This window comes from Camelus dromedarius, chromosome 2 (genome assembly GCF_036321535.1).
Source record: "Camelus dromedarius isolate mCamDro1 chromosome 2, mCamDro1.pat, whole genome shotgun sequence".
NCBI lineage: Eukaryota > Metazoa > Chordata > Mammalia > Artiodactyla > Camelidae > Camelus > Camelus dromedarius.
In genome coordinates this window covers 98,003,210-98,029,797 of record NC_087437.1, presented here as the reverse complement: position 1 = coordinate 98,029,797, position 26,588 = coordinate 98,003,210, and the positions used below count along the sequence as shown (strand labels likewise).

Genomic DNA, 26,588 nt, shown 5'->3' with positions numbered 1-26,588 from the left:
CAGTATTAATGTCATATTTGTTTTCCAAGAAGTATTTAAAGGAAATACTTAAAAACTTAAAACCAAGTAAGGTAAGTTAGAAGGAAATGGAGCATAGACCATGGTAAAAAGTATCACAGGGCCACCAAGGATTGAGTTGAATGTGGATCTAGATACTTGCTGTGGTCCTACAGACTAGCAGCGTTGGCATTCCAGGAGTTTGTTGGAAATGCAGATTCTCTGGCCTACCTTAGGCTTATTAAATCAGAATATACATTGCAGTGAGATACCCAGGAGTTCTGTGAGCACTTTAAAGTTTGGAAATGATGTCTACATTGATGGTTCTCAACCTAGGCTGCACATTTGAATTACTGAAGAGCTTTAAGAAATACTGATGATTGGGTTCCATCTTCAAATATTCTGATTTACCTAATATAGAATGTGCGCCAGGATCAAGAATTCTAAAGTTTCCCAATCTGGAGATATTTTTTCTTTCTACTAGTCTCTTCAAAAGACTTAGAAATTAATTCATTCATTCTTCAAAGCAACAAATATCTATTGAGTGCTCCCTATGGACAAAATACACCATATGCTGGGAATACAGTGATGAATAAAACATCCCTACCCTTACAGGATTTACATTTACTGGGGATGACAGACAATAAACAAGATGAATATGTTAAATACATAGTACGCTCAGTAACGATAAATGCTAAGAGAAGGAAGAGTATGACAAACACGGGGCCAGGGAAGACTTGGTGAGAATGAGACATTTGAAAAAGGACCTGAAGGAAATGAAGAGCTGGCCATGAGACTGGTTGAGGAAATCTGACTCGAGGCAGAGGGAAGAGTAAGATCAAAAGCCTTGAGGTGGGAGTGTCCCTGGTGTGTCTGAGAAACAACAGATCAGAGTACACAAGGGAAGAGCGGTCACAAAGAGTCAGATGATAGAGGGCCTTCTAGGTCATTATGAGGATTTGAGCTAGTATTAAAAGATTTTGAGAAGGGAAGAAAAGGATCTGGCTTACATTTTGGTGGATTTGTTCTGGCTTTTGTGTTTCAAATACACTGAAGAAAGTGAGGGAGGAAGCAGGGACGTGAGACCCATTAGGAAGTTATTACAGAAACTGGGAAAGAGATAATGGTGACTCAGACAAGGGGAGTGGTAGGTTAGAGGTTGAGAAGATGTTGAATTTGGGATCTGTTAGCATATGTCATATACATTTCCATGTATAAAAAAGAAACCTACCCCATGGGCCTTAAAGGTGGTAAACAGAAAGGCTGACACTGCCCTGCACAGTTCTTGCTTCCAGCTGCTGCTCATACTTCAATAAATGCCCTCATTCCTCTGTTCACAACCACCAGAAACTTACCCCCATATTGATGTGCCACTTCCCAATATTTTCTACTTCTTTCTTTAAAATACAATTTTCTATTGGATTTAATTTTCATTTCTAGAGCACCTCAAATCAGAATAAACTAATAATTTGCTTATTTCACCTTGTTTAATTGTTTGAAAGAGTTAAATAATTTTAGCTTTGAAAAATTATCTTCAAAGTATTTTCAGCCTTCCCATTTTACAGAACATGAATCTGTAATCAAGTTTTATTTTAAGCAATTAGCAAAAGGTTTGGGATCAAACAGACTTGCTATATTTGAAAAAAGCACAGTGCCAAGATGATATATAGAAAGTTCAGGAGACAAATGGTTGAGAGAAATGATGGATGTACAAGGAAGTTTATGGAAATCTGAATACTATATCCTAAAGAAAAGTATAAAGTCACTACCTTGACTACCAATGCACTGGATTTGTTAAAAATCAATTTAATGAGACATTTATCTCTTTAGTCTTTCTTTGCCTTGCTTTGGAGATAAATGGTTTCATTATCCCTGCAGATTTTTTTTTAATAATGGAATGAAGTCCATACTCTTCATATCTAAGTTTCCAAAGTTAGCATTCCCAAACTGATCCATTTCTCTTCTTTTCTAATGTTAAGGACTTAGGTGAACTTTTAGAAACAAGACATTGATAATTAGCTTCTTAGTAGATAACAAAAGTGTCCTCCATTAAGAACTGATTAATAAGGATAGAAGAGGGTTTTAAGCTGTCTCTGGTGGTAGACAAAGTGATTCCTTACACATAGAAAGCCATTTGTCAACACAGCTGGCTATGTCACCTTTCTCCCCTTATATAAAAAAACTTTGGAAATTTTCACCTAGTCTGTGTTAATTTTCTAGGGTTTCCATAACAAAATACCCTCGTCTGGGTGGCTTAGAGAATAGAAATTTATTTGCTTACAGCTCTGGAGGTTGGAAGTCCAAGATCAAGGTGCAGCAGGGTAGGTTTCCTCTGAGAGTCAAAAGGGAAGGATCTGTTCCAGGCTTCCCTCTGTGACTTGCAGGTGGCCACCACTTGCTGACTCTTAAGTTGGTTGTCTCTTGGTGCCAACTGAGAGCAGCACCCCTGGTGTCTCTCTTTGTGTATCCAAGTCTCATCTTTCAGTGGATCTGACCACTCTCCTGCTTTCCTATTTGTGCTTCCTTTAGCTAGAATTTCTATGCCCAGTTTTTCCAACTCAGGAACTTATATCTATCTTTTAATAACTTGCTGGACTCTCTCTCCCTCAAGAAAGCTTCCACCAGTTAGTCCAAGGCATTGCATTAGAGGTCATTCTGGCAGAGCAGTAGGGAACATGAACTAAAGTCTTCTAGACTTGAGTTTGAGGTCGCATTTTGATACTACCTAACCACGAGATGTTGAACATCTTATTAAACATTTTTTGAGTTTCAGTGTGCTTATTTGAAGAAGGAGATATGTTAAAGCACGTCACATAGCACTGATGTGAGAAGTTAATTACCATGTGTAAATTTTCTAGCACATAGTACATGTTTGATTAATAATCTCTCCTTTTCTATTTTAATAGTACTTGTTCCATACCTCTATCGTTTCTTTTACCATAATTTATTCGAATATGACCTTCCAACTAAAGTTACCGTCAAGAATAGGGGATATATCTTATTCATATTTGTATCACTGCAATTTTTGTAGGGGGGCAAGGGGTCCTGAACTCTTAACTTTCAGATTCCATGTGATTTCTATTCACTTTGGCTACCACCAAAAACATTTATAATATGGAACATAGTAGTTTCCCAATATATACACAATACTCAGGTAATGACTAATGGATAATTTTAGTCATCTAAAGAAGTCCTCTACTCTAAGACATAGTTTGTAAATGGGTCACTGATAAAGATCCAGGCAACACCCACATAAAACCAGGTAATCATTCCTAGAATCAGAATGTAATGAGACAAAACAGTAATCAAAAATTGTAATGTAATCTGTCTGAAGGAAAAAAAGCATCTGCAAAGAGTGCTGCTTTTCAGGGACCTTAAAAAAGAGTGGGAGAGCAGAAATTTGCCACTGAGTCTGCAGAACAATCCATATTAGCAGAAGCAAAGATTCCATTAGGCTCAGCAATCTTGCTCACTTAGGTGAGCTATATACTTCAGGCTATTATAGCTCTGTGTCTCTAGCCCTTAATACAACCTAATCCACCTTTCTGTGACTCTACTGTACTATTCAAACAAACTTCCAACAACGATTTTGTGTCCTCTGTCTCAAGGGGAGACAATTCTTTGATCAGTCAACAAGAATATGCATTCTTCTTGGCAGTTGAATTCTCATACCTAATCAATACTTGATATTGTCATTTTGGGTATCTAATCAGTTTAGTGTATGAGTCAGTTCCCCCTCGAGTTGTTTATTTCTGCAAGCTTGAGAAATGAAGTTCCTTCGCCTGTCAAAATGAGGGCCTGACATTAGACATGGGGACCTGACCAAGGAACTAGCTTCTTAGAATGACTGGCCTGAGTTGCCAACTGGCCCCACCTTTTCTCTGCTATACATAAAATAAATACAGTTACGTACTGAAGTTTCTTTTTTATGTTTTTCATAATTTTAACAATTTAAATTCCTGAAATAAGATTGAAGGCAGATTTATCTTATATCAATGTCATAATACATAGTGATATGACATTAGTATGGATATCAGGTTAAAATTTTTTCTGAACATTTCACATGGTTCTAGCTATACAACTTAGATTTTTTAAATTAAGAGTAAAAAAAATTCATTATATAAATTGTGTAATACTTATGGGTATATATTCTTTATATTGTTAGTTATTATACAGCCAGCCATTCATCATTTCTAAATTAGGCCATCTACAAATTTCAAATCATGATTATAAAAATCTAACTATAATTATTTATCAATTTTAAAGTAGTCATTACCAATGAAACAAAGGCTTATAATTTTAAAAATAAAATTCCTTCAAAGATAAATGTTCTTTTATTATCAAACATATATTGTAGGTTTAGGAATTATCAAGAACTGAGTTCATTTCTACCACTACTATTACATTTCAACACCACTATTAACCCCTCAGCAGACTAGAATATTTATATAGCCAAATCCAAAAGGAAAATAAATGTAATTGACAATGAAGAAGTTATAGGACACAAACATCTCTTCCAATTATCCTAGCATGAATTTACACCTATTTTTTTTCTACCTATTCTTTCCTTGTTTGGGATTACATACAGTATATTTGCCCCACATAAACATGTCTGTTCTTACTAAGAAAAAAACGTTTAAATTCTTAAGCATAGTGTCAGTGGGTGCTGCCTGAGATGGGAATGTTTATAAGCTTTATGATATTAACTGCAGCACTCAACCTCAGGTGGCATAAAGCATGCAAAAAAGAACTTTCTGTCAGTTTTATTATTTCTAAAAAGGTTCCCCTTGAAGCAGAAGAGTGACCTTGCTCTGCTGAGCTGACATATGCCACTGGATTAATGGTTGAACTCTGTTGGAGGGAAGCTCACGGAAACATTACAACTCCAGAAGCTGGGATGGCGGTGACCATTAATCAGGGGGACCAAAATCATGCATCAAACACACTCATTTAAAAGTAGTAAAAATGACTTAAAAAAAACTTTTTGAGAATTAGCTTATTGTTTGTCATTACTTGTGTTCAAGGAGATCACTGCATGACTAAAATATCCCTTGGGGAGAACTTTAGAAAGGTTATTATGTACCCAGAAGATAAGTGAATGTGGTGGACATTTAAGACTACTGGAGGTAAAGGAGTTTTTGTTCCAGAGAATTTGATGGAAGAGTTTATTAAATGGATTCTATTTTCCCAACTTAATTTTCACTCCTCCATTTAACTAATGATTTCAAAGCAATGGGTACTATAAATGTTTGCCTCTTTGTAATGATTTGACTTGATTTAAAAAAACTGAATTAATTGGATTTAATAGTAGAAACAGTTGACTAGTAAACTTGTTAAAAAAATGTTAAGAACCTAAAGTTTTAATTAACACATTTAACTATTAAGTATGTTTAAAAGTATCTTAACAGACTTAAAAGTACTGTACATTCTTTTATCATGTGTTAGCTAATAAAAAATTTTCAAGGTTTTTTCTCTCTCTAGTTACTGAAAAGGAAAAAAAAGCTTAAGTCTAAAACCGTGAAAGAGAATGTTCAGTTTAGTTTATCTGATAAAAAGTTATTCTTGCTTTTTAAAAATCTCTTTGATAATAAAAATGAATACACAATTTCTCTTTTATATTTTTTATAGCTTGTAAATGCTTACCATCTTTAGACTGGGTATTTCTAAACAGACCCTCAGTCAATAACTACACAATCTCTTAGAGTAAATAATTTTTGAATACAGTTAAGCTAATTCAAATTGTATTGATTTCAGCTAATTTCATGTTCAAAATCTGTGATCATTTTAATGTACCTTTCTTTAGACTATCAAAAATACAGGTATAGACATATGCATTCAAAATGCCTTTCATGTACTAAGTAGTTAGTACAAATAAGGATTTTTAAATGGATGAATACAAACTTCCAAGTTGACATTTTGTATACATTAGTAATTTATGTGTGTAAATATAACCTGCTTTTAGGAATTGCTTCTATATTTATAAGCCATTCATTTGAGTAAGGTTCTATTTAGGGCTTATCAATTGAAGTTATTTGATGGCACCAATAAAGCACAAATTCCTCCAGGATAGATCCTTGTCTTATTCATATGAACAGCCCTGACCTCAGGCACAAAGTTTAGCCATAGAAGCCACTTAGTATATTTACATTAAATTACATAATGTAAAACCTTATGGTCTTTAATTAAACATCAGCAAATCATTTGCTTGACTATAATGTTACTAAGTTATAATTTGCTATTGTATAACTGTGAAATGTATGGTTTTTGTCATTTAACTTGAAGAGAAATGTGTGGAATTTGTCATCAGCTATGGTTTTCCCAATACTCCCAACTGTGGGATTTTCTCCATAGGTCCTACATCACTTAAGATCAGGAGCAGTCAATGCGTGCTAAAATGGTAAGGTATCAGCACGTGGTCTCATAGAGAAGGTAGGACTGGATCCTGCCCTTGAAGAATGGGCCAGATTTGAGGAGGAGGAAGAAAAGAGGAAGAACATCCCTTTAGAGAAAAACAGCATGAGCAACAGCTTAGAAACATAAGTGAGTGTGTCCATACTGGTCAGCAAGAAGCGTCAGAAGTTCTCCTTAATCAGATTGACCAGCATTACCTGATGCCACGGAGAACTGTGAATGTGCATGCAGCATGCTAAGTTTGGGCTTTATTTTGTCAACTAAGGAAGAGCCACTTAAACTCTCTGAGCTTCGGTTTTCCTCATCTGTAAACTGGAGAAATCAGTACCTACCTCAGAGAAGGGTTGTATTTGTTTAATGAAATAATTATAGATAAATCACTTGGCACAGAGCCAGCCCTCAGTGGCCATCATAACAATGTGGAGCAAACTTTACATTTTGAGAAAAAGAACAAAATGATGAGAACTGGCTTAAGGAAACTAGTCCAGTGGTGTGATTTTTAGATGATCAGAGAGGCAAGGATTTGAGAACTAAGGAGATGAAAGTTACTGCATTGACAAGGGAATGGGGTTATAGCACATATTTGAGTAGCAGTAATGAAAATAACTGCCTACAACAGATATTTGGGGAGAAAATGAGCAAATCTGGAGGGTGAAAGAATGCATGTGTGGTATATTGCATTTTGCATTATGTGTCCAAACTCCTCAAAGACAGCAGTGAGCAAACAGGTTTCCAACAGTGTAGGTGGAAGGTTCAGAGGGCAGATTTAAAACAGATCGTCAGGGGTAAGTAAGAGGACATAAGCAGAGAGAGACTTGTTGGCACATCTGCCTTCCAGCCTGAAGGCAGGCAGAGAAGCCACTATAAACTAGAGCAGCTATAAAAGTGGGTTCCCTTTGGAGATTCTTGAAGATTTCAAGGAAGGATGTTGGTATAATGAAACAATTCCAGGAGCATCAAGAGGGACCATTTAGTGTACTTGTTTATGGGTTTAGTAGATAGAAGAAGAGGGAAGGAATAGAAAGTGTGCTGTAACAAAAATATAGGAGTCAATAAGTCAAGTAGAAGTTTTACAGTAGGAAAAACAAGAAGCTAAGCCGTTCAAAGTAGCCTGATCACAGTCCCATTTTTTAAAGTTTGGCATTTCCTCTTTATTTGTAAGAGTAGGTTATATCAGTGACTGAACTTTTGTTGCACTATGCTATTTATCTGAAAAAACATATTTAAAACACATCAATATTATTTATTTTAAGAATCCCTTTCAATTAAAATAGAATATCTTAATTTCAATTCAGTTCCTAAAAGTGCAGCAGATTTACAGTCTCTGGATGCAATGGAAATCATGAGATACAGTATTAAATCATGCAGAGGTGCAGTTGAGAATTCTAAATATTTGAGTCTTTTTCACTCATAAAACTTGTTTTGTTACATTAAATAGGCTGATATAAATAACCACTTTTACAGGCATGGATCATACTGCATTGTTGTTTTTGGTGGTTTTTTTTTGTTTTTTTTTTCCAGTTCTGGTTTCTTTCCTGTAGGTGATCTTCTTTTAGGTAGTTTCAACTTGCAGAAAACATCTCTGGGTGCATCAACTTGTGAAAGCAAAGCTTTAGCATGGAAATTTTGACACAGCCTTAAAACACTACAGTGGAGTCAGAATCAGCACTTCCTTTAGGTGTTTTGCAGTTGAGAGGAAGATACTGAACCAGAGAGATCATGCAGACTAACTTTTGTTCTATGAGTTCAGATGTGCATTAAAAATATTTAGAGCACTGATACGCATTTGAGCACTGAGTTGCCTTTACCCAAGATTAAAGTGTTAGTGTTGAGGGCTATGTCTTACAGCTCTGGCTGTCTTTCAGACTTCAGCCCTCTGACGCCCCATACAACTGTCTTCCATTGGCACCTCATGATACTGTAATTATTTGACACTGAGGCAATACTAACAGATTATTTTAAGTGAGTTAAATTTGTTTCACACACTTCAAAAGATCCCAACACCTGAGTTAGTTAGAACGATTAAATCCTCGAATGCCTTTGGATAAAGCCTGACAAGCTTATTGAGATTTAGCATATCACTATTATAGAATATTCATCTGAGCATGTGATGAAACAATTTCAAATTTCAAGAACTTATTACCAAAGAACGTTCTATGTGCAATATTTAGATGATGTGAGAACTCACTGGCACAGTGTGTGTAATTTTTAATTTGCCAGTAGATTTCAAAATACTGCGGATGTCTGACTCACATATGCAAATTTTTTCTTTGAAATAGACTGTGAAACTTTTCCACCAGTGTCTTACCCAAATATTAAGTCATGCTGGAGATACCAGAAGTTGAGGAGTGGTTAAAAAATGAAAATAAGGTCCAAGACTTTTGGGTTTTGTCAGAAGGTTGCTTTTCATTCCCAAAAAGAGATTCTCTAATTCTTCTTCATGTCGATAAATGTAGGATGATCATTGTTTTAAGAAACCTATTCAGTTCTATTCTTTCTATCAAGCTAACTTTACATACTTCCCGTCCCACTCAGATAGCAAGTTTCTTTGAAAATAGAAGACAAGATCAAATTTTGCAATGAAATGGCATAGTGGAGAGTACAGTCAGGGTGGAGAATTGAAAAAAAAAAAGAATTTTTCTTTTTTGCAAGTATTGGTTCCTGTAAGTTTCCTCACTGAGAAGGACAATATGATTTCTAAGAACCTTGATAGCTTTATATAATGAAGTGACATTCTGTAGTAATTAGAATTGTTATGCAAAACTAGAGAAGAAATGTGACCAACAAAAAGATGAATCTGTTCTTAAGTTCCTTATATTATTCGTTGCATTGCATAGGGACACACATACGCAAATGAGTTCAAACATCACAAATGACACTTATCCAGCACTATTATTGTGAAAGCCAAGTAGACTATGTAGAAGCAGGTAATCTGCACCATGTAATCACAGATAGTCTTCAAAACGTATCCAGTGACATACATTTATATCAGAATGTTAGTTGTACTAAAATAAATTTAGAAAGCAGAACTATTTTCTCCTTAAATATGTCCATACCTCTAAACAACTATGAAATAGACAGTATTAATGCTATATTTACAAATTGGTTCCTTAGAAAGTTATACAACTATTAACTCTTTTTTTTTTTAAGACTGTTTTTTTTTTAGAGCAGTTTTAGGTTCACAGCAAAATTGAGAGGAAGGTACAGGGTTTTCCCATATACCCTCCACCCTTACCCATTATTAACTCTTTGTAAGTTATTTTTTAGCTTTTGTATACATATGTGTGGTTCTTGTTAACCCAACATTTTATTATGAAAAATTTCAAACGTGTGAAAGTAGAGTATTACAATCTACCCCATACATCTATTACCCAAGTAATCATTAAATAACAGCCAGTCACGTTTCTTAATGTCCACATACTTGCTCTTCCTCACTACATTCTTTTGAACTACAAATGAAAAATAACAATACTTCTCAATATCATCAAATTGCTTTAAAATTTTCCTAAGTTGTCTACTGGATGTTTTTGTTACAGTGGTTTATTTGATCTGTAGCTAAACAGATCGATGGACTGTACAGTATGTGGTTGATACAACTCTTATAGGTTCTTAATTTATACTTTCCATCTCCTTTCTATTTCTTTCTATTGATCAGTTGAAAAAAACAGGTTATTTGTCCTGTAGATTTTTTTGTTCTCTAAATTTTTCTGATTGACTTCATCTTTTTGATGTCATTTAACATGTTCCTCTGTCTCTGTAATTTTTTATAATCTGGTAGTTAGATACAGAGTTTTTTTTCTGAGTTTGTTTTTGAAGTACAGTTGATCTACAACACTATGTTAATTACTGGAGCACAACATAATGATTTCATATTTCTATATATTTCCAAATGGTCAATATGATAAGTATAGCTAGTTACCATTTGTCACCATACAAAGATATTATATTATTATTGACTACAGTCCCCACACTGCACATTTCATACTCACGAATCATTTATTTGTTAACTGTAAGTCTGTACCTCTTAATCATCCTCACCTATTTCCCTCTCCCTGCCCCCTGGCAACCACCTGTTTGTTGTCTGTATTACGACTGTTTCTGTTTTGTTGTTTGTTTGTTTGTTTGTTTTAGATTCCACATATAAGTGAAATCGTACAGTATTTGTCCTTCTCTGTCTGACTTATTTCAGTTAATAAAATATCCTCTAGGTTCATCCATGTTGTCACAAATGGCAAGATTTCATTCTTTTTTATTCCACTGTGTATATACACATCTTCTTTATTCATTCATCTATGGATGTGCACTTCAGTTGCTTCCATATCTTGGTTATTGTGAACAATGCTGCAATGAACTAAGGGGTGCATATATACTTTTGAATTAGTGTTTTTGTTTTCTCTGTATAAAAAACAGGAATGAAATTGCTGGATTGCATGGTAGTTTTATTTTTTAATTTTTTTGAAGAAACTCCATTCTGTTTTCCACAGTGGCTACACCAGTTTACATTCCCACTAACAGTACACAATTTCTCCAAATTTTTGCCAACACTTGTTATTTGTTGCCTTTTTGATAACAGTCATTTGACAGGTATGAGTTGATATCTCATTGTGGTTTTGATGATTAGTGATGTTGAGCATTTTTTCATATACCTGTTGGCCATCTGTATATCTTCTTTGGAAAAATATCTACTCAGGTCCTCTGCCCACTTTTTAATTAGGTTGTTTTTTTCTGATGCTGAGTTGTATGAGTTTATTGTATATTTCTAACATTAATCTCTTTTCAGCTATATCATTGGAAAATATCTTCTTCCATTTAGTAGGCAGATTTTTCTCATTTTGTTGATAATTTCCTTTGCTGTGCAAGAGCTTTTTAGTTTGGTGTAGTCCCATTTATTTATTTTTGCTTTTGTTTCCCTTGCCTGAAGAGACAATCCTCCAAAAAATGTTGCTAAGTTCAGTGTCAAAGAACATACTGCCTATGATTTCTGCCAGGAGTTTTATGGTATCAGGTCTTACATTTAAGCCTTTAATACATTTTGAGTTTATTTTTGCACGTGGTGTGAGAAAGTAATCCAGCTTGATTCTTTGGTATGTAGCTTTCGGGTATTCCAACACCATTTATTGAAGAAGCTGTCTTTTCTCCACTGTATATTCTTGCTTCCTTTGCTGGAGATTGACCATATACACATGGGTATATTTCTGAGCTGTCTATTCTGTTCCATTGATCTATGTGTCTGTTTTTGTGTCTGTACCATACTATTTTGATTACTGTCGCTTTATACTACAGTTTGGAATCAGGGTGAGTAATAATTTCAGCTTTGTTCTTTTTTCTCAAGATTGTTTTGGCTATTCTAGGTCTTTTGTGTTTCTATACAAATTTTAGAATTAGTTGTTCTAGTTATGTAAAAAAAATGCCTTTGGTATTCTGATAGGGATTGCATTGAATCTACAGATTGCCTTGGGTAGTATGGTCATTTTAACAATATTAATTCTTCCAATCCATGAGCACAGTATAGCTTCCCATTTGTTAGTGTCATCTTCAATTTCTTTCATGAGTGACTTAGTCTTCTGAGTACATATCTTTACTTAGTTAGATTTATTCCTAGGTATTTTATTCTTTTTAATGCAATTATAAATGGGTTAAAATGTGTCTATTTTTTTGGTCCTTTGAACAATAAATTACTGTTTCTTTTTTGATTGCTTAAAATAATTCTTCTTTCTAAGCCACCAATTCAATACGAAATTAGATGCATTATTTTTATTTGGAATTGTTAGGGATTGCTTTCATTTTTATTTAATTTAGTTTATAAATATTTTTAGAAGTTATGTGGTTTTAAAGTCAAATCTACAAAACAAGGTCTATTCAGAGAAGTCTGTTTTCTCTTATGTCCCTTTCACTTTGCTTATTTTACCCCATTTCTCTAAGAAGAAAAACATGTATCTGCCTGTTTTGAGACACACATGTATTTCCACCCTTAGATAAATGGCAGCCTATTGTGTACATTTTTCTCTACTTGGCTTTTTTTATTTACACTTTATCCGGGAGATCATTCCATGGCATTATAAAGAGATATATTTCACTTTTTTACAGATGTAGACATCTCTATTGTCTGAATTTACCATATATTATTCAATCTGTTTTCTCTGGATCAATGTCGGGGTTTACAGCTGTTCAATAATACAAAAGATTTACAACAAACATGAATGTATAAATCAATTTAGATTTAGTGTATCTCTGATATAGATGTCTAGAAATGGAATTTTTGGGTCAAAGGGCAAATACATGTAATTTTGCTGGTTTTGTCAAATTACCTTCCACATGTGTTGTGCCATTTTACAAACACATTTGACTGCACAAGGGAAGACTATAGGTTTATATGAAATATCGTTAAAGAGTAAATATGATCTAATGTCAACAAAAACAAAGAATTATCTAAAATATGAATTGCATTTTTATTTAAGATACTTTTTTGCTGTTAGTTATTTGTTTATATAATAGTTCTTTCTTGATGGGAGCTCTGTCACAAAATGATATTGCTAAATCTAATCCATTACAATTATACAGCGGAAAATTATCAATATTCAAACACTTTCTCACTTACAAAGGACGTCCTATCATCAATAAAACCAGCTTATCTCCACATGATTCACCTTTTCATTAGAAACTTAATGAGTCGAAATTACACATTTGTTCATTGTCCATACCTCATAATAGACATTAGCCCTTTTTCATCATAAGCCATAACCTATATATTATGAAACCATTTCAGAAAGTCACTAACTTTTTGACTAGAGAATAATGAAATTTTAAAATCATATTTTAACTACTTAGATTTGCTTCTTAAGGGTGTCTTAGCACAGATTGATATTCTACTCCTCTGGCTTAAAGCTGTTGAGTGATTTGTAATGAGATGACTGACAAAACCCAAAGTAATAGTCTTGAAAACCACTACTCCTAAATCTGCTTCTCTTTATTGATACAATGAGGAGAGAATTAATTTTAAAAGGTGATGACTATTGATTACTTAATGGCAGAAGATAGTGTAGAGAAATGCTGAAGTGAGCCTATTCTCTGCCCTCCTGGACAACATGACCCATTATCCAGTGGTGGAAATCATGCTGTAACCCTCATTAATATTTAGCAGGCAGGACATAGGCTGGTGGTAGTCTACAAAATTGCCCTAGGCATAACTCCAAAAGGGCATAAGAATGTTTGAAGGATACAAAAGAGTAACAGATTTCCCTGTGTTCAGATTGTTTATAAGCAGGACAAGAAAACACTCAATTCCCTTTTGTGATCTCCGGGCAACGATGGCCAGGTGGAAACACCTACTAGGCAAGTTGAAGCAATTAATGCTCTGGGAAATCACTCTAGGTTAGTGAGCCCTGTATAAGGAGACTGTATTTTCCAAAGTGGTTCTCAATTTCAGTCCTTTTTCTTTCCTCTTGCCTCAAGTTTAAGGGCTTTTTCCGCAGGGGTAGAAAGTCAGCAAAAGGTGTTAATTGTGTCTAACACAGCCACCATCCTTGGGGCGACGTTCTGTATCACACTGTCTATCAAGCTAACCCCTTGTCACATGTCAGGATCTTTTTATTTCAGCTCATTTAAAAGGGAAACAAGAAGTTTTAAAGATAGCTAGTAGGGAGACACGAGGATAAGAGTGCTTGTAAGGACTAAAAGAGCTTTTGAAGCCACTTGAACTAAAATGGTCTCTGACTGTTGAAAAGACCATACAGAGTTTTATAGATTACTGACTCCCATTTTCAGCTTTTCAGACTACTAAGTTCTTTTTCAGTATCACCAGCTTATTTTGAAAATATTATAGGTTTGAAATAAGATAAAGTTCTTACAATAGAAAATATTCTTGGGATTTATGGGTACAGAAAGTCCATAATGTCTGATATCCACCATCCTGAACGGTATATAAAATTAAACAGTGAGAAAATATCAATTTTTTTGACTCAACTACTCTAAAGATTTTGAAAACGAAAACTACTCTAAAGATTTAGGAGAATCATTTACTTTGTGGTATGTGAGGAATTGTTTATAATTACCTGGCTAGAATGAGTTACATACAAATAAAAATTTAGCTTTGTAGGCAAAAAGTATCCAAGAGAACAAGTCTTCTACTACCATATTAAGCTTTCTCTCAAAACCAGTGAATGAAATTGACCCAGAGGTCTCATTGTAATTCCATGTTAAATGTGGAAAAAAATCAGTTTTACTTTCAACCTTAGACTGTGAATGCCTAAATGCTCTTTTCCGTTTATTAATAGGTCTGTGTATATGCCTCGTCTTTCTGACATCTAGTAGAGAGGTTCATATTATCAAGAGTTACCAACAGAAAATGCATTGGCGGTCATTTTTGGTTTTTTGACAAATATGATCTTTATGAGACACAATGGTGGATCTACTCAAATGCCTGTTTTTGTTTGTTTGTTTTGCTGTTGTTATTTATTAGTTGGTTGGTTGCTTAGTAATATATGCCATTCCCAAGAACAAAAGTAACACTATAAATTAAAAATAATTTAATAGATTTTTCTCCAAGGTGCTTAACATGATAACAAACAGATGAAGACATTTTATGAACTGTAAATATTATGTTAATAATAGTTATACCTTCAGTGCCTTTAGATATTTCAGAGAGAAGAGCTTTTTTAATCCTGAATTTGCAAGAGACTGATGCTTATTGAATCATAATCTAATATGTTTAGCAGTTTTATCAGTGAAAGTCACAAATTCTAAATTTCCTTTCTTTTTTCTTTCCCATTTTATAGCGCAGCAGCAGTTTTGGGAATTTTGATCGTTTTCGGAGTAATTCCACATCAAAACCAGATGACCCAACTGGGGTTGGTATTTCATTCCATTTTTATGAATGTTATACAAATACATTATGAAAAATTATGAAGTCAATATCATTTTTCCATAGTACAGTAAGAAAAAGGAAGATATTTTAAAATCATAGCATTGCATATATTTTTGTGATCAGTGAATAATTATTTAATGCCTAGTATGATGATGCTGGGCATTAAGAGTAAAAAGCTACCTAAGAAGCCTAACTGACATTTGGGAAGGCAGAACATCAGCTTAAGAAGAGAGTTGCATTTTAAAGTAACAGATGATCCCAAATTTTCTGAGCATTTCCACTATAAAACAATATATACATTAAATTTCATGTAAGTTGTAACTGCTTTATTTTAGGAAGTGATTAAATGGCTTAACTGTCCATTTGTTAAGGAGAGCATAGGCTGCTGAATTGCACTCTCACGTCTGTACACTTTGAAATGTCTCAATGGTGACCATTACATATACATTTGCAAACCATTTTAAATGTAGCTTAAGAAAAGCTCCCCATAAAATTAAATTTTCATCACCATCATCATCATCATAGCTACATTTAATTGAGCACTTACCAGGAAGGCAGCACAACACTAAATACTTTACCTACCTAAAAGTAGGAACTATCGTTATTTTTATTTCACCATTGTAGAAATATGTTTGAGAAGACTACTTCTATATTATACTGGTAATAAATGACAAAGTCAGAATGCAACATCTTGTCCGAAGTTTGCTATTCAATGATACTATCTCATAAACCACCAGCCAGCTGTGATAAGGGATTAATAAAAGGTATAACAACTAATAAAATAGTAGAGGGGAGGGATATATACTGAGAAAAGTGAAAATATGTGTTTATCATTGAACCTGATTCAGCGACCTTACATGTGATACTTTTGTTTTTGATCACTAGGTTTTAGATCTTATGCACTTCTTAATTATTTATTCTAAATATTGTGTCTTTATTTTTTGTTTTTATAATGAATTCCTTTTATTGTATCTTATTTCTCAGAACACTTTTCAAATTCCTATATACATGCATCTATCTATAATATCTTTAAATATTTTTATATTTCAGAAATGGATATTCTAGACAAAAAAAGTAGAAAGAAAAGGACATCTATTATTACTTTATGAATACCTCCATTAGTACATATGTATGCATGTGTGTATACTATATCCCTTTTTATATACATATATCACATATATCTCCTTTTATCCATCTATATATTTATGTCCACATGAACTTGTGGATAAACTTGTATACATACATGGATATACACAGATAAACTTCGTGGATAGTTATATAATCTATCAACATTTACATAATTATAAATAATACAATGTAATATATGTATATAAAGAGTGAGAAGCCCAATATAATTTTATTTTCAGTTAGCATATTGTATGAACCTTCAACTTTCCATAATCAAACATAGATATATTCTACTGTTATTTAGTTTATAATTCTAATGTTAACCTACAAAAGTTGCTCAGGCTCACTCAGATTCATCGATGAGTAAAGGTGGCCTAGCAATCTGAGAAAGCGTGTAGTGAACCTGATTAAGTAGTTCACACATTTTCAGCACATCAAAATTCATTCAACAAATATGTATTGAGAATCTACTGTATAACAGGATTTCCCTTAGCCACTCACAAAGTACTATTACAAAACAAGTGAAAATCCTTACTTCATGAAGCTTGGAGTTGAGGGAGAGACATCTTAAAATAACAACAAAGACAAAATATAAACAAACATCTAAATAAAATGGTGATTCAGGCTATGAAAGAGAACAGCGTAGAAAAATGTTAAAACTAAAATGTGTTGAAATAGTTTCTTAAAAGCTTCTATAAAAAAAGATAGAAAATCTGAAATTAAAAATATTTGTGGTACTTTTTTTTGAAGCTTAGGTGATGATAAGTTAACATAGTAATAAAATAATTTCTTGTTTATTTTAGTTTGTAATTTTACAATGAAGAGAAAAGTTAGAGGAAAGAGAGAAGAAAAAGCTTAACTCTAAAATTTTAAAGTGATTCTAAGTTATATTTTATTCAGGGCTTTTGAATTAAGCAAAGAATCTTTGCCTTTATAACCTTGAATGCAGAAATTAATAAAGTGCAATGAGGGCTTAAATTGGCTGTCCATTCATATTTATCATAGGCAATTTGAGGTAAGACATGAAGCAAAACATAATATTGATTAATAATGATGTTAACTGTGTGGTCAAACCCTCATATTAAAATATTCAAATTCACTAAAGAGAAGTTTCCCATGATTTTTTATATTCAGGGAATGACTGACAACCTACCTATTGGGAATGGTGGGTGGTGCAAGACAAGATGACCTTCAGAGTTCTTTTCTTGCAAATCTGGGATATTAAGGCTATGTAACACAAATATGTCCTGAAAAAAAAAATTCCAAAGTTCTACATGAGCAGGTTTGTTTATTCAAAAAATACTGAAGGTCAGTTATATTCCTGGAAGTATTCTAGACACTCAGAATGAATAAAACAGATAAAGTCTATAGTCTCTTATGGAGCATTCATCATAGTGGGAGATGCAGGCAGTAAAATAAAATGAACAAACAAATATATTATTGGGTAATGCTAAGTGCTTAGAAGAAGAATAAATCAGGGTAAACGTAAAAGGACTATGGACAAGTGTGGGCTATTTTAAATGGGGTGATCAATCAGATAATTTCTCTCCTATTACTTGGTGTGTAAGTAGAAACCCGGATGAATGAAGGAAGACATTTGTGGATATCTAGGGGAAGCCAGTGGCAAAAACAAGTATAAACCTTGATGAGAACATAAAAGAGACAGCAAGGGGACTATTATGACAACACTTAGTCGCAGCTGTTTTCAAACTTTAGCATGTATCAGAATCAGTTGGAGAGTTTGTTAAAACACTAACTGTCCCCCAGTGATTCCGACGCTGCCAGCCTTGGGACTGCGTTTTGAGAACCACTGCTATGTACAGTGAGCAAGAAAAATGCGAGAAGCAGTTAGGAATGAGGTGTTGAGTACATTTTTATTTCATCTACACTGTATATAATGTAATGTATATTACAGTTTAATATGTATTATAATAATGTCACATTATTTTATGTTGTTATAGAGTCTTGTGGGCTGTGAACTTTGTTTTATTCTGAGATAGAGAAGAAGCCATTGGTTTAACAAGATTCTTAATTAGCACAAGTCAGAAGCAGTCTAAATAGGTATTTCATTAGCATAGTATGTGGAACAGGTAAAGACTTCTGTACTAATGGCTGAACTAGTTCATAATTAATATTGCTTGAGAATGTTGAAAATGTGCATGTATTCATCACCTGTAAGAGCAAAGAACTGCAGTTTCTCTGTGAATTTAATTAACTCCAAACTTCTTAAAAAATAGCCATGACCATCTCAATTTCTATAAAAAGCAAGAGGATATTGTCATGCACATTCAGCATGGATAGATGTTACAGCCTTCCTAAAGCCTCTGATAAAATCTCTCTCATGTAAGTGGACATAATCACTCATTATGTCTAGTATTTAATTCTATTTTGTCCATCTCAAAAAATAGGAAGGACTAAAGTGATTCTATTATACAGCTATAAAAACAGCTTAAATTCTTTTTAATAATTTCAACTGTGAAGCTCACGACGTTCAGCATCACAAGTTTCACATTCTGAGTTTGTAACAGAGGTAACTAGGCCTAGACAACTTTAAAAATATGTATTATGTCCAGATAGCTTGAAATTTTGGAGGCTGCTGCACAGAATGTATAGGAAGCCCACCAATTTGCAATCTCCTAACAATGCTTTCAGATCAATGCTTTTCATTGCTTTACTATTTTGTCTTTTGTAAACAATTCTGATTAGGTACATGAAGGGGAACCTATAAATGAAAGTGGAGAACAAAACAAAACTTCAAATAATGGAAGGGGCTTAGGTAAAAAAATGAGAGCTATTTCCTGGACAATGAAGAAAAAAACGGGTAAAAAATACATTAAAGCCCTCTCTGAGGAAAAGGTAAGTGTACTCTGTTAATCGCCTGTATTTTCCTATTAATTTTTGATTAAAATATTCAATAAGTTCTTCTTCTAGATATGGAAGTACTTGGTGGTTTATGAAGGACTTCAGACTATTTCCTTCATCAATATTTGTGTGCAGAAGTTGGATGGAAGAAAGTATTATTACTCACATTTTAATACAGGAAACAGGCTCAGAAATATCACATTTGTCATTTCTGTTATAACATTAGTACTGCAATTCTTTTTATTGTCAAATGACATTCCACTTTACAGATAAGTCTCATTTTATTTACCCTTTCATCAGTTGATAAACATTTGGGTTGTTTCCACAGTGGGACTGCTATAAATGATGCTGCTATGAAAATTTGTGTGCAAGTTTCTATGTGGAAATTTTCTTTCACTTCTCTTGGGTATATGGTGACAGTCTGATACTCTGAGAAACTGAAAAACTATTTCCCAAAGCAGGTGCATCATTTTGCATTCCCACTAGCAATGCGTGAGAGTTCCACTTTCTCCACATGCTTGTCAGCACGTGTTATTGCCTGTCTTTTTGACGCAGGCCAGCATAATCGGTGTGGATTCTCATTATAATTTGATTTGCACTTCCCTGATGATGAATGATGTTGAGAATCTTTTCATGTGCTTATTAGCTATTTGTATACCTTCTTGTGAAAAGTGTTTATTCATATCTTTTACCTGCTTTTAAATTGGGTTGTCTTTTTATTGCTGACATTTAAGCCTTTTAAAAAAATATATTATGGATACTGGCCTCTATGAGATATATGATTTGTAATATGATATATTTTATCCCATTCATGGATTGTATGTTCACTTTCTTGATGGTATCACAGCAAAAATGATTGTAACTTTGATGTAGTTCAATTTATTTTTTCTTCCATCAGTTGTGCTTTCAGTATTGTATTTAAGGAACCATTGCTTAATCTAAGGTTACAAAGATCTACTTCTATGTTTTCTTCTAAGAGTTTTATAGTTTTAGCTCTTAAATTTTGGTGTATTATCCATGAACTTTCTATAGGGTGTGTGATAGGAGTCCAACTTCATTCTTTGAATATCAATATTCAGTTGTTCCAACACTACTTGTTGAAAAGACAATTATTTCGCCATTGTCTTGGCATCTTTGTTGAAAATCAACTGATCATAAACATATGGTCATAAATATATGGGCTTATGGACTCTCAATTTTATTCCATTGTTCTATATGTTTTATATCTATTCTCTTATTAACCCTCCTGGGTCCTTCTGCCCCAGTACTCTATTAAAACAGTTCTCACAATCAGTATTAGCCTCTATGTTGCCAAATCTAATGGTCACTTTTCTTTGTTCTTACATGACTTTTCAGCTGTATTTGACACAATTGATGATTTCATTAGATATGAAACATTCTCTTTTCTTGGTTTCTCTGGGCATTCTTCTCTTTCCTTCTTTCTCATAGTTTCCTTTCTTGGCTCTGCTTTCTTTCTTCTCCTTCTAAATATTGAGTCTTCCTGAGGGTTGTTCCAAGATGTTCTACCTAGTCTAGTCTCTCTTCCTAAGAGGTCTCATCCAGTATTGTGACTTTGTTTTCCACAATTACATGTCTAGCTATGATCTCTTTACATATCTGTTAGACTTATATAACCAACTGCTTATTTGATATTATCACTTAGGTGTACAATAGATATCTAGAACCTAATATATCTAAAACTGAATTGTTGATTCTCTATGTTCTACAAAAAAAAGTTTGTTTCTTGTCCAGTCTTCCAAGTAGAAATAGATAACACTCTCATAACTGTAGATGCTGGAAATAAAGGAAGGAAGGAAAGAGAGAAAGAAGAAAGCCTATGAATTCAAAATTCCTTCTTCTCACTTTTTACAACAATCCATCAGCATATCCCCTTGTTTTTAACCCCAAAGTATATCTAAAACCCCTAACTTCTCCATGTAAATTATTCTTGCTTTAGACTAAGTAACCAACCCCTTTTGCCTAGATTACCTAATGGTTTCCTTTCTTCCACTCTTTACTCTGTAAAAGCCATTCTTCACATGAAAGCCAGAAAGATCTTTGAAAAGTCAAATTCAGAACACAACACTTCCTTGGTTAAAATTTTACAGTACCTCACAATGTATTCCCTTACCATGAGATGTTCATTCCAGTCCTGAAAAGTAGACCCCAAGAAGGGAGTAGTAACGCCAAAGTTTTATGGGGGGAAATGCCTGTGAAGGATAAAGAAGAGAAAGAAAAAATGAGCAAGGAAATCCTTCAGACTACAATGCAAGTGTGACATTTATAAAAGGAGAGGAAGAAAGAAGGAGGATCATTCAAGTCTCAGACTTCAACACTGTTCTGAGAAAGCTTTGGCTAGATTGATGGGAAGTCCTTGAACAAAAGTTTTCCATTAGAGAAACTGCACATCCCACCAGAATGGATGCAAATGGTAGCCCCACTGTTTCAGTCATGGAACATGGCTTCCATACAAACACAGTGGTTGATATAGAGGGGCAGCAGTTGGGGCTGTCAACAAAGAAGTGTCCTGCAGCAAGAGATCTTAGTGTACATTTCGATGGTCCCACAAGTGGCCTATAAAACCTTCCTGATCTGCCTCCAGTCTGCCTCTCTGAGCTGATATCGTAATACTCTCCTTGCTCCCACTCAGCTCCAGTTACGCTGACCTTGTTTTCCCCTGCATAACCCAAGCTAGTTATGAGTTTAATCATTTTGTTTTTGCTGTTTCTTTTGCTTGGAAAACTATCTCCAGATCATATGTTACATCTTCTTATCATTCAAATCAATAATTCAGAGCATGTATAATCTTACAGAGGAGATCTTTGGGGCTGTTTTCCCTAAACCAGCTAACCTTCCTACAACCCTAATCTCAGTAGTTAATCCTCTCATACTACCCAGTTTTATTTCCTTCGTAGCACTCATAATTCTCTGAAACTGTTTTGCTCATTTTGTTTACACAAATCTCCCCAAACACTACAAACATACACACATGCCCTAACATACTAAAATGTACCTCATTAGAGGTAGGACCCTGTTATCTTGTTTACTATGGTATCCCCAGTTTCCAAGACAATGCCAAGTACTTAAAAGCTGTTCTATAAACTTGTGTTGAATGACTGAACAGATGAATAAAGGAATGGAAAAAGCAGAGACTCAAACTGAGTGTATATCATATGTATATTCTGAGGTTGTATTGATGTTTAGAAATGCTCAAAAATAGGAATATTGAATTACATTTTGATGAATATTAAGAAATTCATGGGTTTTGTTCAAACTATCTAAATATGGAAAACATGTGAGATGTTTTCAAGCAGATGTAATTTCTTTTGAAATTGTCTGTCTTTCCTACTTTTATGCAAGATTTGCTTTTCACTTGACTAGGTGGCAAGCACCGTATGAGATTTGTAAAGCTTCTTAGATAAGCTTTGCTTTAGAATTGCAAAGTGTGCATGTTTTATTCATATCTAGTGATCTGGTAGGGTGCAAATAACTGACATGAAGCAACTATGTGGAGTTTAAACTTGTAATATCATATCTCAAAGGATTAGTAATGGTGGTAAATACATGATAAGGACAGCATGAAGAAATAAAAGTGATTTAAAAGATAAAGCACAGATGTTAACAAATTTAACATTTCTGATTAAATGGTCTTGATATGGTATTTATCCCAATTACAAAAATGAACTGTTATAATTTCAGTTAAATTCCATAATGTGGAATGTCCCATCTAAAGGATTTTTCCAAGTATACCATAAAATGTTTTGCTGTAAGTTGAACTAAAGATTAATGACACTCGTATTTTATGCTGATGTATTCCTAAGTATTTTATTGCTAAAATATGTCTTGTTTGTTAAATCAATGCACACAGAAAAAGTCTCAAGGAAATCAGTTCTTTGCACTTAACCTCTGATATGATTTTCTGAAGGATGAGGAAGATGCAGAGGATACCCTCCCATATCGGAACAGTGACCCCATGATTGGAACCCATACAGAGAAGGTCTCCATCAAAGCCAGTGACTCCATGGACAGTCTCTACAGTGGGCAGAGCTCATCAAGTAAGGCTACAGAATAAGTGACATGATCCTAGATAGGTCTGAGTTAAGTTAATTAAAAATAGCAGATTTATTTCTCTTGGGCTTGTTTGTCAAAATAGAAACAAGGTTCCAGCTACGTGATGAGAGAAATAATAAAAACGTAGGAAGTGTTGAATCTATAGAGTTGCTATTGTTTAAAATGATACATAATATATTAGAGTTATAGATTATTTTAAAACTTTTAGCATTGTAGTCAGCAGGGCTCTAAGGGATATGCATCAAAAAGAACATGGTGAGTGATTAAACCTGAGTACCTAAAATAACATGTGCTGGGAAGAACTAGCATTATCTTGAGTCAGAATTTTTCAAATGACTTGAAGTATTCAGATAACTAAAATCCTCTTCTCTGTCTCTTTCCCCTCCCTCCTCCTTCTCCCTCCCCTGTTTACTTCTTTCTATCCTTTTCTCTTCTTTCCTACCTTCCTTCTTTCCCTACTCCCTCCCTCCTCTTTTCTTTGTTTCTTTCTTTTTCTCTCTTTCTTTCTTTCACTCTTTCCTGTTCTGCCCTCTCTCACTTTGTCCTTCCAACTGTCCAATTAGGTGACAAAAAGGAATCAGCATGCGTTCAACAAGAATTTTATAAAAACATCATTTTTAACAAAGAAGTCACTCAGATTTCAGTCACATATCTCGCTATAACATTTGGATGAAACCACTGATACTACAGAGTGCCTTATAATTTTTATATGTACACTGTTACGCATCCCTCTAATCTTTTCAAGGTTTTAAAATGTTTTTTGCAGTTTAACTTTCGTTTCATTTTGAATCAACTGCTTCTGTTATTTGAAGATGGATCACAAAGACCAGATGTTTCAAATATGCTGAATTTTATTCCTACTTTCCTATTGGCTATAGAACAGTTATTGTGTGAAAAAAAAAAAGCTAATACAGAAACATTAGAGGGATATATTTTTGCATGTGTGAATTTCACATTTCATTAGTATTCATTTCTGCTGGAAGTTTTAAAATTCAAAATTGTGATACTGAATGTGGGTAGAATTTTATTAATTCAATTACACCATGAAAAGTCAGAGCCTGGGGTGGTCATGGAAGGGAGGGTGTAGAGAGATGGTGGTCTACTTAGCTGGCAGCATATACAGCTTCATTTCTGTGATCAGACGCAACTCATCTTTCTTCTGCACAACTCCATATAAAAAATGGAGCATCTCTAAGGATCTTTACCTTATTTCCATAAGTATTAGAATGAATGGTAGAGACTCTGGGACTTGTCTCTACCATGGAACAGAACACTGGGAGGCCACACAGAAGGAGAAAGTGAGGTGACAACTTAGAGTGGTGGGGAGACTCAGAATTACTTCCAGTGGGAGCCATGCTTGACCCCAGGCAAGCATGGGATCTCTTTTCTCTTTCCCCCCGAGGTTCAAAATCAGAAAGGAAAAGGACCCTAGAACAAGGATTCAGAGCCATTTTAAAAGCCCAGTTTAGAAGAGTTTTGAATCATTTAGTAATACAGACATTGGAACACATTTCCTCCTTCCCTGACACTCTCACAACAAGCAAAAATGCTACCTTTTATGCACAGAAATGTTGCCTCAGAATGGCTTTTGGTACACATTAGGAAGTAAGAGGCAGCGTATTTGCTACTCTGTGATAAGCTGTACAGAAACTTGTGGTCTTAAGTTTTGACCATTCCTGATCAATAGATACAAAGATCAAACTGCTGCTACAGGTTTCTGTCTTTGCTTACATGTACAAAATTAATTATCTGTCTTATACAGGGAGTCAGGTCTATACTGTCTGCCTCTTTAGCAAGTGTCCAACCTCAAAACAATGTGCTACTGGATTGAACCATAGAGACTGAAGTAAGAGGGTGTTTGGGTGAGTGAATAAGGAAAAAGTGGTCAGACTGGCTGGAGAAATATCAGAAATGGCTAAGAGGACAGAAGCCACTGATGGAGAATGACTGGGAGGCAGAAACAGGGCTCAGTCACTGACAGCCCCATCAGGAGGCTGGCATCCAATGCTTCAGCATTATCCCTGCTTAGTTATGGCCAGGAGATGGTTCAGAATGTTATGAACCTTTGATGAGAACTGTTAACCTCTGCTTTGCCTTCTCAGGTGGAATAACAAGCTGCTCAGATGGAACGAGTAACCGGGACAGCTTTCGACTTGACGATGATGGCCCCTACTCTGGACCATTCTGTGGCCGTGCCAGAGTACATACAGATTTCACACCAAGCCCCTATGACACCGACTCTCTCAAAATCAAGGTGTGTGCACATCATATCTGCATTCTGTATGGCTTGTCTACTGCTGGGTGTATGATCTGTTTCAGGAAGTCCAAGTATTGGGAACTAGCGGGTAAGTGTGTTCTTCCCAAGAGCAGAACTGAGGACTGGTTTACTGTGGCAGGAATTTTAACAAAACATGTGAGGTAGAATAGGGGAATCAGTCTTTTGAGGTTATGAGCAAAAGTTACATTACGTACATAATGCAGAATCAGAGACTACTAAGGGAGAAGAAATTGTCTACATGTTTCTGAAAACCAAAAATCTCACAAATTGCTGGAGATGCTCAGTTCTGCCTGGTATGTGCTGAAATAAGAATCACGAAGCCAAGGTGAGGGAGAGAAAATGAAAATATTTGGCAAGAGTCCAGCAGAGCAAATGCCTTGAAAACCAGACTTGGCTGGGCAACTTCAGTACTTAAGTCGGTACTTGGAAATGCCATGTGCAACCTGACAACTTTCTCTCAGTGATATTCCCTCCTGAATTCCCTCTTTTTACTCTTACCCCCTCTCTCGTTATCTTTTGCTCCAAGGGCTTCAAACAACACAAATGTATTATTTCACAGTTCTGTAGGCCTTACATGTGCGCATGGCTCCACTGGATTCTCTTCTTAAGGTCTCACTGGGTTGAAATCAAGATATCAACTGAGGCTGTGATCTCACCTGACACTTAGGATCCTTTCCAAGCTCACCTGCTGTTGGCAGAATTTCAGTTCGTTGTGGTTGTAGGACTGAGGCTTCTGCTTTCTTGCTGGATATCAACCAGGGGCCATTCTCAGTCCCCTGGGGTTGCCAGCCATGGTCCTTTCTATAACATGGCAGTTTGCTCCTTCAAAGGTTACAGGAGAAAAGCTCATTCATGCTTCAAATCTTTTTTTATTTTTAAGAGATCATACATGATTAAGTCATGAACACCCAGATAATCTCCCTTTTAATTTCGAAATTAAGTAATTTGGGACATTAATGACATCTGCATAGTCTCTCT

At 34.7% G+C, this 26,588-nt stretch overlaps 1 protein-coding gene across 2 annotated transcripts in view; it reads left to right on the top strand.

Moving 5' to 3' along the window:
• The window catches only part of SAMSN1 (SAM domain, SH3 domain and nuclear localization signals 1), a 106,781-nt gene that overhangs the window by 64,221 nt on the left and 15,972 nt on the right, over nucleotides 1-26,588 (top strand). For both annotated transcript variants that reach the window (XM_031457870.2, XM_010977410.3), the window contains 4 exons: nucleotides 15,183-15,254; nucleotides 19,106-19,255; nucleotides 23,187-23,316; nucleotides 25,435-25,586. In XM_031457870.2, coding sequence (XP_031313730.2) covers nucleotides 15,183-15,254; nucleotides 19,106-19,255; nucleotides 23,187-23,316; nucleotides 25,435-25,586 — 504 coding nt within the window. The remainder of the gene's footprint in view (nucleotides 1-15,182; nucleotides 15,255-19,105; nucleotides 19,256-23,186; nucleotides 23,317-25,434; nucleotides 25,587-26,588) is intronic.